Genomic DNA, 14,989 nt, shown 5'->3' with positions numbered 1-14,989 from the left:
TTATTTTAGACATTTCTTGTTGGAGATATTAATTCTTTTTCCTATGTATGATTTGTGTCTTTTTTATAGTAATAGTAGGTGTTTTAAGCTCTTGTTTTTCTATTGTTTGTATGGAAAGGTTTTTTGAAAGTGTTTTCTCCTCATCCGAGTTAAGTGGGCAAGTAAAGAGACAATTCCTTGATAGCATTTTTTTTTTATATCACGCATTTTTAAGAAACTAACTTCTAATTGTTTTGATAATGTATGAATTGATCTAGTTATGGAAATTTGATTTCTTTGGCTTTAAAAAAGTATGATGCTTTTCAAAGTTGCAGGAGAAGTGTTGTTATCATGTAAGGGGATCATGGCTAACCTTTTTTCTTTGTGAATTTATGCAAATATGGATGTGTTTGTAAGAGAAGATAAAATTGATAGATTGTTCAAAGAGCAAAACCTAAAGGCAAAGATATTAGTTTAGTACAAAGGAGAATGATGGACATTGTTGTTGCTTATTTATGTAATCCCAAGCTATGTAATTATGTTAACATTTTGAAAAACACATACGTCTCAAAACATAATACATATATACATACATGCATACATACATATATACACATATATACCACAAAGTATATTATCAATTAAATAAAATTTACATTTAACAATAAAAATCTACATTTTATTCTTACAAAACATAAAACTACACTTTGTTTTTGCAAAACATAGACAACCATAATTTATTTATTAAAATATGACTTACTATATTTAATTGACTTCTAACCAAGAAAAATATTTAGATTACCAAAAGCTTAACTAGAATGCCCAAAAGATTAATATGTTATGCAATGTTCCAATTGATAATCACTGTTCATTTGACAACTACATAAATACATATAGTCATTAAAGCGATCTATATATGACTATATGTATGTACATATACACATACATATATATATCTATATATTATATACACACATGCATACATATATACATACATACATATACATATACATATACATACCACAGACTATATTATCAATTACATAAAATTTACATTTAACAATAAACATCTACATTTTATTCTTACAAAAGATAAAACTACACTTTATTTTTGAAAAACATAGACAACTATATTTTATTTATTAGAATTTGATTTACTATATTTAATTGACCCCTAACCAAGAAAAACATTTCATGTCATGAGATCACAGAGAAGCTTAACTAGAACACCCAAAAGGTTAATACGTTATGCAGTGTTCCAAATGATAAATGACAAGGAAGAAGTGTACAAGTAAATCCCCCCTTCTAACAAGGGAAACAAATTATGATCTACATTAGGAGTCACTGTTCATTTGGCAACTATCTTTCTAATTTATTTTCTTCCAGCGTTTCCCTTTATGACATTTTTGTTCCCTCTTTATTATCCAGTCTTTCATTTTCCCCGTTTGGTTGATATTATCTAACATATAGAACTCCCGTTCTCTTGACAATTATCTTTTTGTTTCCCGACTCTCTTGACTTCTTTAGTTTTTACCAATTTTTATCTAACTAATTTTTCTTGTTTCCACGTCTTATTAGTTCTCATTATATGTCTAGTCAAACTAGTATGTCATTCATCCCAATAAAAGCATTCTAAAACACAGATAATAACTAAAATTCCATTAAGCTCTTTCAATCATTCTTACGAAATTTTTTTGGCTGAAATTTGTGAGCAAGAAAGGACACAGCGATAATCAAATACATGTTAAAGATGTGACTTGTGTTTTCCCCGTGTTTTTAGAGCCAGAATGGTCCCAAAGCACGTCAGTCATTTCATCTGAATGTTATTGGCTCATGGCTTAGCCCATACAGAAATACAGAAATAACAAGCATCTATACCAACCTTGTCTTCAATGCTGTCTTTGCATCTGTTGCCAATACTGATTTGATATCCATTTTTAAAATACTAAGGATGTTCTCTTCCCGGGATATTTCAACTTCCATGTTGTCTTCAATGTTGTCTATGTGCTCAAATTCAATTTTCAAAATATTAAGAATGTTCTTCCCAGGATATCCATTTTTTATTATAACCTATTTGAGGAATCGAAAGCTCCAAGAATCATCCACGCCCCGTAACAGTGGTTGGAAAATAATACACTTAGGTCCCTACGCCCAGTCAAACAATTGATTTTCAACACTTTTAAGCCAAAATTCTGTCTGACCTAATTGAACTTAGAGCTTTGTTTTTATACCAAATCAACTGCTGCTGGTTGAGGATGTATTTGAATGCTTCTAAAACCCATTCTACTGTTTTTTGCTTATCCCTGAAGTTGTATGGGCAGTTCATACTACCAATTACCTACCAACTACCGTTTTCAATTTATGTTTTGCAGTCTTATTGACTCTTAGTTTTGATGGTTTGGGAAATGAAAATAGATCAGAGATACACTCACTTGTGTTGGTAAATTGATAGGCATGTAAATGAGCTATATCAAACTGCGTCAACAAGACATTTTGCAACAGGAAATGCAAACCAATTAAATGTAGAATTATAAAAACTTAAAACCATATGCTGTTATAAAATGAAGTGCGACTTCCAAGCAAAAGCTTGGTAACTTCTCTCCAATATTAGGAGGTAGTTTGAAACCTCTTAATAATCGTAGCCTAATTGCAATATACAATCTGCATTAATTATGCAAACCTCATTTAATTATCATGCAAATTATTTCATCATTACTCTTTAGAGCCTCTTATCTATAATTGAGCCACACAGATGTAAGTTGAATTAGAGTTTCACAACATACAACCATTAAGTGTTAGAATCAACTGCATGGCGTTTTAAGAAAAGCTTTTCATGCATGAATGAACTTAATCTGTGCTTCAACATCATTATGAACTAATGTCAGAACATTGCAAATTTACAAAGATTTTTGTCTTGTATATTCCAGTTACATTGTTGAATTTTCTTTCAAGTAATATCAGCATCCGATAAGTTAGTACTTAACTGAAAATGTTTCATATGAAAGAATAAAGATTGGGGACTTCAGTAGAAGGATCAAAACTAACCGAACAAATATTCATCAGTACAAGTTAGCCAAATGCTCCTTTTGTTTTTAAGGATGGATCATAAATAATTGACTAAAGTTCGAAGTCAACTTATCCCAGTACTGCACACGTGTGCCTTCTCCTCTTTACCCTGTTTCAGGTTTTGCCATTAGAAATGTCATGTAGCAGTTTGTTCAGGAGCTGCTACAGCTGCATATGGTTGAATTTGTCCTGGGCTTCGGTTCGCTGAGGCAGAATTTGCACCTGTTAGTGCTGTTCATACATTTGAAGGAGAAACTTAGTTCTTTTCATCTTATACAGAAACAAGATAGTTCATGTAATTAGTATAACCATTTCAGAGGGAGTGGGACATACCAGAGTTTTGAATACCACTAGGGACAGATGCCCCGCCCCCATACTGTGGTGATACATTAGTTGATGCCACCATTCCGGAGCTGCTATACTGAACAATGTGTGGGCCTTGCATATTATATCCTGGTGAGGTAGGGTAGCCAGCTGCACCTTGTGTTACTTGTGCATGTGGGTACATTGTTGCTGCTAGTCCAGCGTATACTTGTGAAAACTGGGCTGCTGCATATGGATTGTAAAATCCCTGCAACGATTAATGAAGATAAAGGCATTAGAAGATAAAGCATCCCATATACAGCTTCTATGCATGCCAACCTTCAGCTACAATCTAATGATTTTCATATGCAGGCAGTTTTTTATTGTTCATTACTTCATACTAAGTTTAAATGGAAACAATGTCACCGAATTCAAAAAATGTAAACAAGAATGCATCCCGCATTGCCAATAATACCTGGGCAAAATTGAAGTCTGGTGGATATGCGGCATACCTGCCAACAAGTGTGGATACAATATCTATAAAAACAGAATTTATGACCTCATCTACATAAGCTTTGAAAGTTGCAACAAGGTATCTCTTCTTGAGATCAAATCGCTGTCAGAGCTTTCAACTAAACCTTCAATTAAACAAAAACTACAAGAAAGACAGCAGATTCCAAGAAAATCAAAGCCCTCCAAGAACAAAACTAGAAATGTAAGGACATTAAATTTGGTGACCTTAGGACGCACCCAAATGGAGGATAGGAGTACCCTTGCTGATATGGAAACGGACTGGGCTGAGGAAATGCCAAACCACTGTTAAAAGTAGGCATTCCTTGGGAACCTACAGGAAAGGGGCCGGCTGATCTGAACCGATTGCCTGCATGATGCATCAAATACGTAAGAAGACAACCCAAAAATTAAATAGCATATCAATAAAGCAAACTAACAAGCACACTTTGTTTCCAGTTGCCAGCTATTGCCATAGCCACACAACCAACAAACAGCAAGAATCGAATAATCCAATAATCCTTACCTGTACAGGCTGTTTCAAACTTCACATAGAACATACCGTTTCAAACTCCAAACTATGTAATTGCCCTATAAGTACCTAAAACAGGTTCAAATACAGTGAATTTCAAAAAGGATTCCCTGCTCCATGCACAATAATTATCTGTAAATTGTAACACCCCAGCATAGGACCCTAAACTCGGCAGTTCAGGAAAACAGGTAGGATAAAACCACATGCTAGTTGAGTTTATGTTTTCAGCTCTGAAAGGGACATTTCACTTCACCTGTAGAAATAAGGACTGCATCGGCAGTCTTTTAAGCTGAGGACTAGCTGGCAACTGCCACCTGATTCAGCCAAGACAAGTTATCACGCAAACTCGTGCTAAACAAGAGGTATTGTGTAATGATCCTTCAATTTAATTTAATATAAAGCCTTATATAGAACACCCTGGAGTCAACCCTTCAGCAATGCAATATGGTGCCTTTGTTGTAATTTTAAAATGACCAAATGATTAGATAGGAAATTGATACACAATGGCCTTTCATTTAGAAAAAAATTGCAAAATCTCCTAGAATCAATAACAAAGCATTCATTTGTATACTTGATGGTCATCTTTTTTCCTGAATGCGAAGGAAGGGCATCAACTATCCTTACTAAAAATACTCATGAAAACATGCATATTTTCATTTGATCAAATTCAATTTAAACCGAGATTCTTGAAGAGTGTTCCAACAAATACACTCAAGATTTAGACTATACATGTGGATATGCACCATCTTTTGGATGGGAAAGACCAAAAGAACATAAATCCCTGTGTATGTTTGTTCATAACAAAAATACCATAAACAGAACAAAAGAAAAGAAAAAATATGTTATAAACCAACCATATAAAGCTTCATATATGTGAATCCATCCATTTCCATCTCATTTAAATGTCGAGATCACATATGATGTCATATAGAGATAGATTTCACGTCTTTATTGTAGTTTAGTTTAAGTTTGTTGTGGTTTAATCCCTGTATCAATAGGGGCATTCTTTACTATGGTAAGTAGAAACTTACCAATACCAAGGTGACCAATGTATATTTCAAGATCACAGGGATTTCACGTCTTTATTGTAGTTTAGTTTAAGTTTGGTTTAATCCCTGTATCAATAGGAGCATTCTTTACTATGGTAAGTAGAAACTTACCAATACCAAGGTGACCAATGTATATTTCAAGATCACAGGCTCAAGGATCTCAATACTGTGACACAATTCAGGTGATTAATAACTTTCTACCATTGAGGAAACATCTTTACCACAAACATCAATCATTCTAGAATTTGCCAGCTTCAATCACGTGATCATCTCCCCAACCATTATATAGTCCACTGTCAACCACATTTATTTTTATCATCCACTTATGTGTTTGCAGCATTTATGTGCTGAAAGTAGCTTCATTTCCCACAGTTGAAAGATATAGCCAAAAGACATTACTATTTGCATTAAGGAAAATTCAACCAATTGATTTAAATATCAGCACCACTAAGTGGCCAATTTTGGCCAACAGGTCTAAAAAGTAAATAAATGATCCAAGAACACAATGGAGTTTCCCTAGTGCATCTATGTAAAAGCAGGAAATGAATTATTTGTAGATGCAAATAAAAAGCCAGAGAAAAGTAAAAAACAGTTGAAATCCTATATGAGTAAAAGATGACAAAGAGCACAAAGAAAAATGCACCAACTCATCACAGCCAATGAGATTAATATGCTCTCAATGGCATTCAAGGCTGAGAAGCCATTAATACTATTGTCTGTAATGCCCTAATAAAAATAGGCACTGTGCACCTGCATCAAATTTTACATTTTTTGGAATAATGTCTACAAGGTTTTATAATATCAAGCGTGCTTGATCATCATATCTTCAGTCCAACCTTCTAACAAGATTTTTTAACAAGTAAAAAATGTGAGGAAAAGGAACAGCCTACCATGCTGGGGAGGAGAAGGCCTAGTCCGTGTGGCACCCATTGAAGCAAGATTGCAATTAGCTCGTCTTCCATCAATCACAGGTGTTGGATCTACACATGCTCTCCTTGCTGCCTCCGGCTCACGGAAAGTTACCTGTGCAGATGCCATAAAAAATTATAACCTAATTCTGAAAACAACAAAAGTTGACATAATTTTGCCTAGTCTCCTAGGAAGGCTCAAATCAACAGTATCTAATTTGTCCATATTTCAGATCCACATCTGTAAAAACAAACTTGCATGCTTGATTTGTTACTATTGACTCACATTTAAATTCATCTACAATTTGCCAACATCAAAGCAGAATTACTATGCTACAGTCCCCAAGCACACATTGAATTCTACAAACAAAACCAATTGTTCAGAGAAAAGCTTGATAACCCACGGAAACATTACAGGTTTACTCCACATTTATGAGAATAAATCTACATCCTTAATTTTGGCAATTTGAAAACAAGTGAATGCTAAATAGTCATTTCTTGCCTATTCACCAGTACCAACCAACAAATCAGAATAGCCATAGCACATCACCAACAACATGTCCTCAAACATTGAAAAGCATATATCTGTCAGTATTATTCATGATAGACAAGACCATTGAAAATTGCCCAGTTTTTTCTATTTCGAATTTGGGTGAGTAAATTAGCCAGAAGCTTGATAAAATTCATCTATCATTCAACATCTCTTCCAAAAACAGTAAACCTAAATACCAATACCAAGCTTCATAAATACACCCATCACCATAAATGCATGGATATATTCATTCATGCACAGGCAATTTAGAGGAAACTAGTTTATCATCTGTCATTTAAAGATGTGCAAGGGGTAAATAATGCATATATACCCACTTATCCATTGAAAGGCATGTTCAATCAAACCCCAACTGGGTTATCCTTATTCAAATAAAGGTAGAAAATTCCATTCACCATTCCCCACCTTCTTCACAAGCTTGATATTAGCATAGCCAAAAACCAATCACAACACACTCACAAAAATAATTGAATAGATAAAACTATTTGTTCACAGATAATGTCATCTAAAGCAGGCAACCGCCTTTTCCTTCAAAATGGCTAAAGAAGGAATGACATATTTCTATCCATTCTTCCGTTGCCAGTCCATCCAATCAGTCTTTCTTCTTTATTCAAAAATGATGCAGAAATAAACGCATGCATGTATTCATTCATTTACGGACAAGACCATTCAAAATGTCTCTATTTTTTTTTTACTAAACAAGTAATGAAAAAATGACAAATAACTAATGATCCATTCAAAAATATATCATCTCAAAAAGCTCTGTTTCCCCACTATCAAATAATCAGGTAAGCAAAAGTAATCAAACGAATGCACATATCTATTCTTTCATTTGCAGACAAGATCATCCGAAATATGTTCTTTTCACTTTTCAAAGATGGGGAACAAAGAATGTAAATACAAATTAATTCATCCTTCGACAAGATCACCACAAATCACCTCTCCTTAATGCAAATACTAATTAGTTCATTCTCAAACAAGATCACCACAAATCACCTCCTCTTGCTTTGCTCATTCATTGACAATATCATCCAAAAATTGGTCAAAAAAAGGGAAAAAGAAAAATCGTCAACTATTCAGCATCGCATCCGGGAGCAACAAATCAGACGAACTATATATCAATCATTCCTCACACACCCAAAAACATAAGATACCTATTCATTGAGAGAGAAGATCATCCAGAGAAGTCTCTTTCTTATTTGGGCCAAAAAACTAAAAATCAAAAGAATGCATACATCCATTCATTCATTCGAGGACAAGATCATACAAAACAATCTGAAGGGTGTGCAAAAAAAACTCAAGAAAAGGTTAAAAAGGACACTTACAAAACCATATCCCTTGGACCTCCCTGTGTTCTTGTCCATGATGACAACAGCCTCCTGTATATCCCCAAACTGCTCAAAGTACTTCTTCATGGTCTCCCTCTTGGTCTCCCATGCCAGGCCCCCAACAAAGATCTTTGTATAAGTTGTATCCCCTCCCTGATGATTTACAGGCGTACTATTAGCACTACTGCTTGTACTACTGCTACCCCCAATGCTGCTGCCTCCATTCCCGGTCAAGCCAACCGGCTGAGCCGGTTGCTGCTGCTGCTGCTGCTGCGCCATGGCCATTCCTCTGCTATAAAACCTTCCCAACCTCACCCAATAAAGCTCAGATCAAAATTACAGCTATATACAACTCAATTTGACTATCGCACTGCCTCTGTTCTTAGGTTTCATGCTGGTCGCGGGTTCGATTTCCCCCAAACCGCCGCCGCCACCCACAGAAGCAAACAAACAAACAAACAAACAACCAAACTGAATACTGAATAGATATAAATATATATATCTATATCTACAGACTATATCTATACTATATCTTTAGATTCCTCCGCCTTCCATTCACATGCTGATATCCAGACATATACACAGCGAAATGACATATACTCACAATAGCAAAAACATATATACACACACACCCACACCCACAAACCTGTTTCGAAAAAGAAAGCGCTGCAGCTACTGTAGCGAAAGAGTGCCGCCAGGTAAGCACGCAGCCAGGCGTACAACCAGGCCTCAACTTATGTGCCAGATCCGACGGCGCCCACGCTCCCCGTGATCCTTGGAACAAGGACTGGTCGTACGATCCGAAGAAAAGACCATAACTAATCCTGATTATTTAGGCTAATCCAACCTTATTTTAGGCAACTGGCGTCGGTGATTACAGCAGGGCCGTTAGCGAGCGTTGAAAGACGGATAGCGAATAATCAACGTCCCGATAAAACTTGCCAGGGTGGATACGCAGTGTGTATACACATGGGTGTATATGCAATGTGTATCTATATCATGGCCTTCAGTTTCGGCACACACCTAGCTGAAGATCACGGTGGGTTCCACTGCATTCTGCCCTTCCCTTTCTTTGCATTGTTTACACGCATTTTACGCGAAAGAGAAGAAGCTGCATTGCAACGTCCACCACCCTCGTTATAATAATATTATATTCTTATTAAAGAAATACGTAGAAATTGAGGGGGTCTGTCGCTTTTAGGATAGTAAGAGTGGGTACAATAATAAGCTGTCGCCTTACCCTAAATTCCCCCCAATTACTTCAATTACTTATCCTCCCTTGTCTCTCTTTGTTTATCATCAATGCTTCCCCTTCAATCAACCTCTCATGTGGGGAAGCTTCCCTTGGGGAGTTATTGGTCCATTACATAATTTAGTAGACTTTTAATTGGCAAAATTTAAGGTACTTTAAAGTGTGGTTTTTTTTAACATTTAGGTTACATAATTAATTATCTAGGTATTCATTTATGAAGACTTTTTAATATAAAAGTTAGAGAATAATTGTCTCACCCTTTATGATATTTACCTATTAGTAAACTATTAAGTATATCAATGGATAGTTATTATCTATTAGATGATTTTTTAGTGGACTTTTAATTTCTAATGGAGTTTTTTTTGACATTTAGGCTACGGAATCATTGTTTGGCTACTTAACAACATTCACTTGTCAAAAGAACTAGTAGTTAGATTATTTTTATATCACTCTCTCACTTTTGCATTACCTACAAGATAAAAGATTGTATTTGTTAAGGAAGCGTTTGAACCTTGTCTTTTTCTTTCTTGTAAATTATTTTATCCTTTTTATCTTACATTTATCATGGCAAATAAAAGAGAGTGAATTCATTTTTAACGATAATTAAATGAATAAGATATATTATATAATATGGAATTGATGATAGGTAAGAATAGTAAATTAACTAACATAGAGGGTAATTGCGCTTCCTTTACTATTTTCTAAAGGTTAAGACATTATATATGTTAGATGAAGGGATCAAAGTTCCTTTTCCTTTTAATAAATTGTTTTGTCCATGTTTGCATAGATCTAACATGAAAAATATCAGTGTGGGATCAAATTTATTATATGAACGAAATAAATAAATTTAAATTCAGTTAATAATAGCTAAAGTGGTAAATTAGAGTAATTAAAATTATTAGTTTAGGAAGTTAAATGTGAAGTTTTTGACATTTAGGTTAAGGAATGAATTTCCAAACACTAAGAAAATATTCATTCATGAAAAGAAGTCATCTTAGTTTAAATGAATTAATGAAAGTTCAAAATAATAAATGAGCAATCGTCGAAGTATTGGGTATATCAATGGATGGTTATTGGTCAACTAAATGGATTTTTAGTATTAAAAAAATTACAAAATTCAATTAATGATATTGAAAGTGAAAGTAATTGCACACTTTCTCTATTATCACTACTTTTCTCTTTCTAGTAAACTATTTTATATTTTTTCTTAGCATATATCTAATATGACAAATATAAGGGTATGCACCTTTAGTGAAATGGTGGGGCTTCTTTCTTGTAGAGCCAACAAATAAGGTTCAAATCCCCATAGGGTTGCTCTCTACCATGTTAACTTAGTCATGTTATTAATCATGCTAATATGTTAATCCATTTATAGAAGGGTCAATTTTTGTAACTTGGACAAAATTTGAACCCATAATTTGTTTGTTGACGCTACTTTATTATTTGGTCAGGCATCATTACAAGAATCTCATTCTAATAAAAAGATTATTGATGATTATTCTTTATCTTTAGGCCAATTGGTCAGCCATGAAAAATCAAAGGCCTTCTTTGTAAATGTTGTTCCACCGGCACAACAACATTTACTCTATTTTTTGGAATATCCCAATAGTCCCTTCCCTTGTAAATGTTTAGGCATTCCCCTTTTTATGGGTTATGAAAAAATTGATATTTTGGGAAAATGTTATTTTGACCATCTAAAATAGGATCCTATCCTAGAAACATAAGTGGCTAACACTCTCAAGAATGATCATGATGATTAAATGTGTTTTAAATGTGATATTGTCAATGGGCCCTTGGTCTACTGATGAAGTTGAATGGCTTGCAAAGAACCCACCAAGGATCAAATCTTGTTGGGTGTAAGGCTCTGACATCATAAGGGATGAGGTATGGATCGTTCCCTGTGTGATTTTGATAGTGTGGGTGCCCCTTGGTCCTTGGCTCTAAGCCGAAGAGGTTTCAAGTATGAGTGGACTCATACTAGGTTCCTAAATCATCTATGTGGTAGCCTTCACTGGTTGGTAGTGCATAGACTTCGTGCCTTGTAGGTATAAACCCTCCATAAAAAAAAGGTGATACCCATTGTACCTTATGTCAGTTTTGAATTGGTTCAAGAGTTGTAGTATGTCATTAGGAAATTTTTATTGGCTAATAATGTGACACAAAAAAATAACCCTTTTAGATTGGGAGAATATTTTTCTTCAAATTGAGAAGTTTGGGGCTAAACTTAAAGACTCGCCTCTTCACAATAAGGCATTGGGTGCTAAGATTTATAAGAAGTTGTATTACAATCCACTTTCCAAATGGGTTGCATTAATGTTCTCTAAAAAATTTGACTCCTTGATTAGGGAGAGACTATTTACCACTACTTCTTTACCAAAAGGCTCTAAAATTTAAAACTTAAATTTAGATTGGAGGGGAGTAATACTTCCTTCCTTGTCATGGTTGATTCACGATGACTCTAAAGTCCATTTCTAAGAAGACTCCTAGAAAGGATGCCCTTTTTAATTTGAGTTATGAATTGGTCTCTTTTGGTAGGTATCTCTAAAGATAATTACTAACATCCCCCAATTATTAATTATTTTGACAAAGGTAGTTCCTATCATCCCTTAAAAGTTAATTGAAATGATTTATCATCTATGTTTGTTCATTAGGATCTTAAAAATTCCCGTACGTTTGAGCTGGCTAAGAGAGATGTAATTTATTCACTTATGAGGATGAATTTATTTAGAGATAATCTAGTACTAGGAAATATACTATTAAAATAGGGTATGAATTAACAATTTCTCCTATACATGTTGATGCATGGCTAACTGAGTTACTTTCAGTTTATGCATGTCTCCACAAGGTTGAGGCTTTTATTGGCTTGTCATCCAAGGTAGAACTCTCACTAGGATGAGAAAAAATAGGTTGGGGATCACTATTGTTTTAACTTGTACTTTTAATGGCTATTTCAGGGAATATTCTAATCACCTTTTCTTACATTGTTGTTTTGGTATGGATTGTTGGTATTGAATTTTTTCCAAAATGGGTTGGATATCTATCACAAATGTTGATAAATCATCTTGCATTAAAAGTTGGCCAATAATTCTTAGAGACTCGTTATTTTCTTCCTTGTGGGAAATTAATTTGTCCATCACTACTTGGAATATTTGGCCTGAAAGAATAGATGGTTGTTTAAAAATAATTATCATCATTATAAAAGGTAATTTATAAGATAGGTATCTCTATTTTTAAGGTTACTTTATATTTAATTATAGTAATATCAAGCAATTTGAATTTTTCACATCTTGGGATAACTTTGTTCAGAAAATTATCCCTTACTGAATTTCATCTCATCTCATGGTAGTGTCTCTTGTAGGGTAAATTTGAGGCTAGAAGACAAGCTCGTTGGTATTCCCCATCAAAGTGATATTTCAAGCCTAACTTTGACTAGGCATAAAGGGGGAATAATCCAAGGCTATTTGGTATTGGAGTTGTTATTGGGGATAACTTTAGTAGAGTTGTTTAAGTTGTATGTAACAAAACTTCAATGAGTTCTAATAAAACTAGAAGCTTTGAGCTTAGGGGTTAATATTAATTTAACCTTAAATATAGATAATGTTGTCATTAAAGGGGACTCTATGTTTATTTTTTATGATATGTCCAATAAAAATATTGTTGGAACCTTCAGTATCACTTGGATAATCTATTTGGCTTCATCCTATCCTTCTTTGAGATTAAACATTATTATAAGTAAGTCAACACAGTTGTTGAATTCTTAGCCAATAAAGATTTGATGGTTCTCAACCCTTTTAGGAAGTAGTAGAGGATTCTTTTTCCTCTCTTTTCTAAGTAGGTTGTGTAGGTATGACCCATTTAGCATTTTTTTACTTTCTTCTTTTTCTCAATTCTTGATGATTAGATCCTACACAATTTCACTTCATTAATCACAAATGTGTCTTATTTTGAGTTCTTAGTTAATAATATCCAGGCATTAAAATGACATGTAATATTATATTAAAGTATTAGGAAATATGATGTAGAAGCATCTTGGGTGTGAGGGAAATCTTGCACCACCCAAAAATGTTTTTGTTTTTGTTTTTTCAATGAGGGTGTTTTAGTACAATATTTCTATTTGTGGATGTTTACTATTTTTACTAAGTTAGACATATAATCTTAGAATTTTCTAATTTAATAGGTGGAGGTACATCTTAGATCTATAATAGTTTTCCAGTCGAGTTTTATTTATCATATCATATGTATTGGTGAAGTTATTATAGATTTTTGGTATAAAAACTTTGAGCTTAATTTTGAAGGCCTTAGAGGCTCCAAATGAGGTCAAACCTCGATTGATGGATACTTGCACAATCAACCATTGTAGAACATGAGCTCTTATTTATGAGAAGTGGCTATAATGGTCATTCAAGTCTATAGTTTAAAAATTATGGCCTCTGAAAGTTGGGCTACCTAAAAATATAATTTGTAATTTTCTTGAGTCAATTCTATGTAATAAAATGTGAAAAATAATATAATGTTAGGGTTGGTCAACCTTAATGATTAGGGATAAATGTCTAGAACCTTCCTAGGTGGTGGAAAATTGTCTATATAAGGAAGGCCCATAGGGATGTCTAGGTTTGTTCTGAGTGATGGTTGGCTGTTCTGGGTGGTAGTTCATAGCTCTATCTTATAGGATATTGTAAGAAAGATGTCCATGTGGCCTTGCATATTGTATCTTTAAGATTTGTAATTTCATAATTTGGAGATAAGAGGAAGTCCATTTTTTTGTTCTCAAAAATTGTTGATGTTTCTCTATTTATGTTATGTGTTTGTGGTATTAAGGGGAGTACCCTTCATCAATTAATATCAGAGTAAGAGTTCCTAAGTATGTAGATAGATCATTCAATGTGAGGCTATTTGCAATAAGACCATTGTTTATGGTTTCAACAATAAGTGCAAAAATTCCTCCATGAAGGGATCATGGCATAAGAGTTGAAGTTATGTCACCTAAGGTTAGAACCCTCTAGAGACAAGTGTAAAAATTGCAAGAAGAGATTTACAGAGGGATGAATCTTGCAGTAAGAGATGAAAGTGAGGATGAACATGAAGAAGAAGGAAATATTGATCACGAAGACGAATGAAAAGTTCTCAACCAAGAGGAAATAAGGATTTTTAGGGCCATTTCCAAGATTGGGAAAAGACCTAAGATTGGGGTCTCCACATTTTTGGGAAATCTTAACCGAGAGGAATTGATTGTTTGGATTAATGAATTAGAAGAATATTTAAAGTATAAAAATATAAAGGGCCCCAAGAGAGTCAAGTTTTTGAAGGTCTTTATGAATCTCATGTGAAGATTTGGTGGCAGGAGATTCAATTAGAGTGAAATAGAAAAGGAGATGAGAAAATCAAAAGATGAGATTGAAAGGTGGATAAATTGAAGCGGCAATTCATTCCCATTGATTATGAGCTTGATTTGCTAAAGAAAATGCAAGGGTTGGAGTAAGCAAGAAAATCTATTTAGGAGTATATGGAGGAT

At 34.1% G+C, this 14,989-nt stretch overlaps 1 protein-coding gene across 4 annotated transcripts; it reads right to left on the bottom strand.

Annotated features, from left to right (window-relative positions):
• Nucleotides 1-2,875: 2,875 nt before the first annotated feature.
• On the bottom strand, nucleotides 2,876-9,369 carry LOC149569677 (uncharacterized). Of its 4 annotated transcripts, none has more exons than XM_089822394.1 (6): nucleotides 8,223-9,369; nucleotides 6,330-6,462; nucleotides 4,087-4,228; nucleotides 3,824-3,860; nucleotides 3,379-3,616; nucleotides 2,876-3,276 (listed from the first exon to the last, which is right to left on the bottom strand). In XM_089822394.1, exons 1-6 carry the CDS (start codon nucleotides 8,508-8,510, stop codon nucleotides 3,182-3,184), a joined length of 933 nt encoding a protein of 310 aa, XP_089678520.1. In that variant the 5' UTR covers nucleotides 8,511-9,369; the 3' UTR covers nucleotides 2,876-3,181. The 4 variants fall into 4 exon arrangements, with proteins under 4 accessions (XP_089678520.1, XP_089678522.1, XP_089678521.1 ...); XM_089822396.1 differs by having other exon boundaries at nucleotides 2,876-3,249; XM_089822395.1 differs by having other exon boundaries at nucleotides 4,099-4,228.
• Nucleotides 9,370-14,989: the final 5,620 nt, after the last annotated feature.

Source organism: Cupressus sempervirens, chromosome 3 (assembly GCF_028749045.1).
Source record: "Cupressus sempervirens isolate cs-2001-9-10 chromosome 3, ASM2874904v1, whole genome shotgun sequence".
Taxonomy (NCBI): domain Eukaryota; kingdom Viridiplantae; phylum Streptophyta; class Pinopsida; order Cupressales; family Cupressaceae; genus Cupressus; species Cupressus sempervirens.
This window is presented reverse-complemented; position numbering and strand designations above follow the sequence as displayed.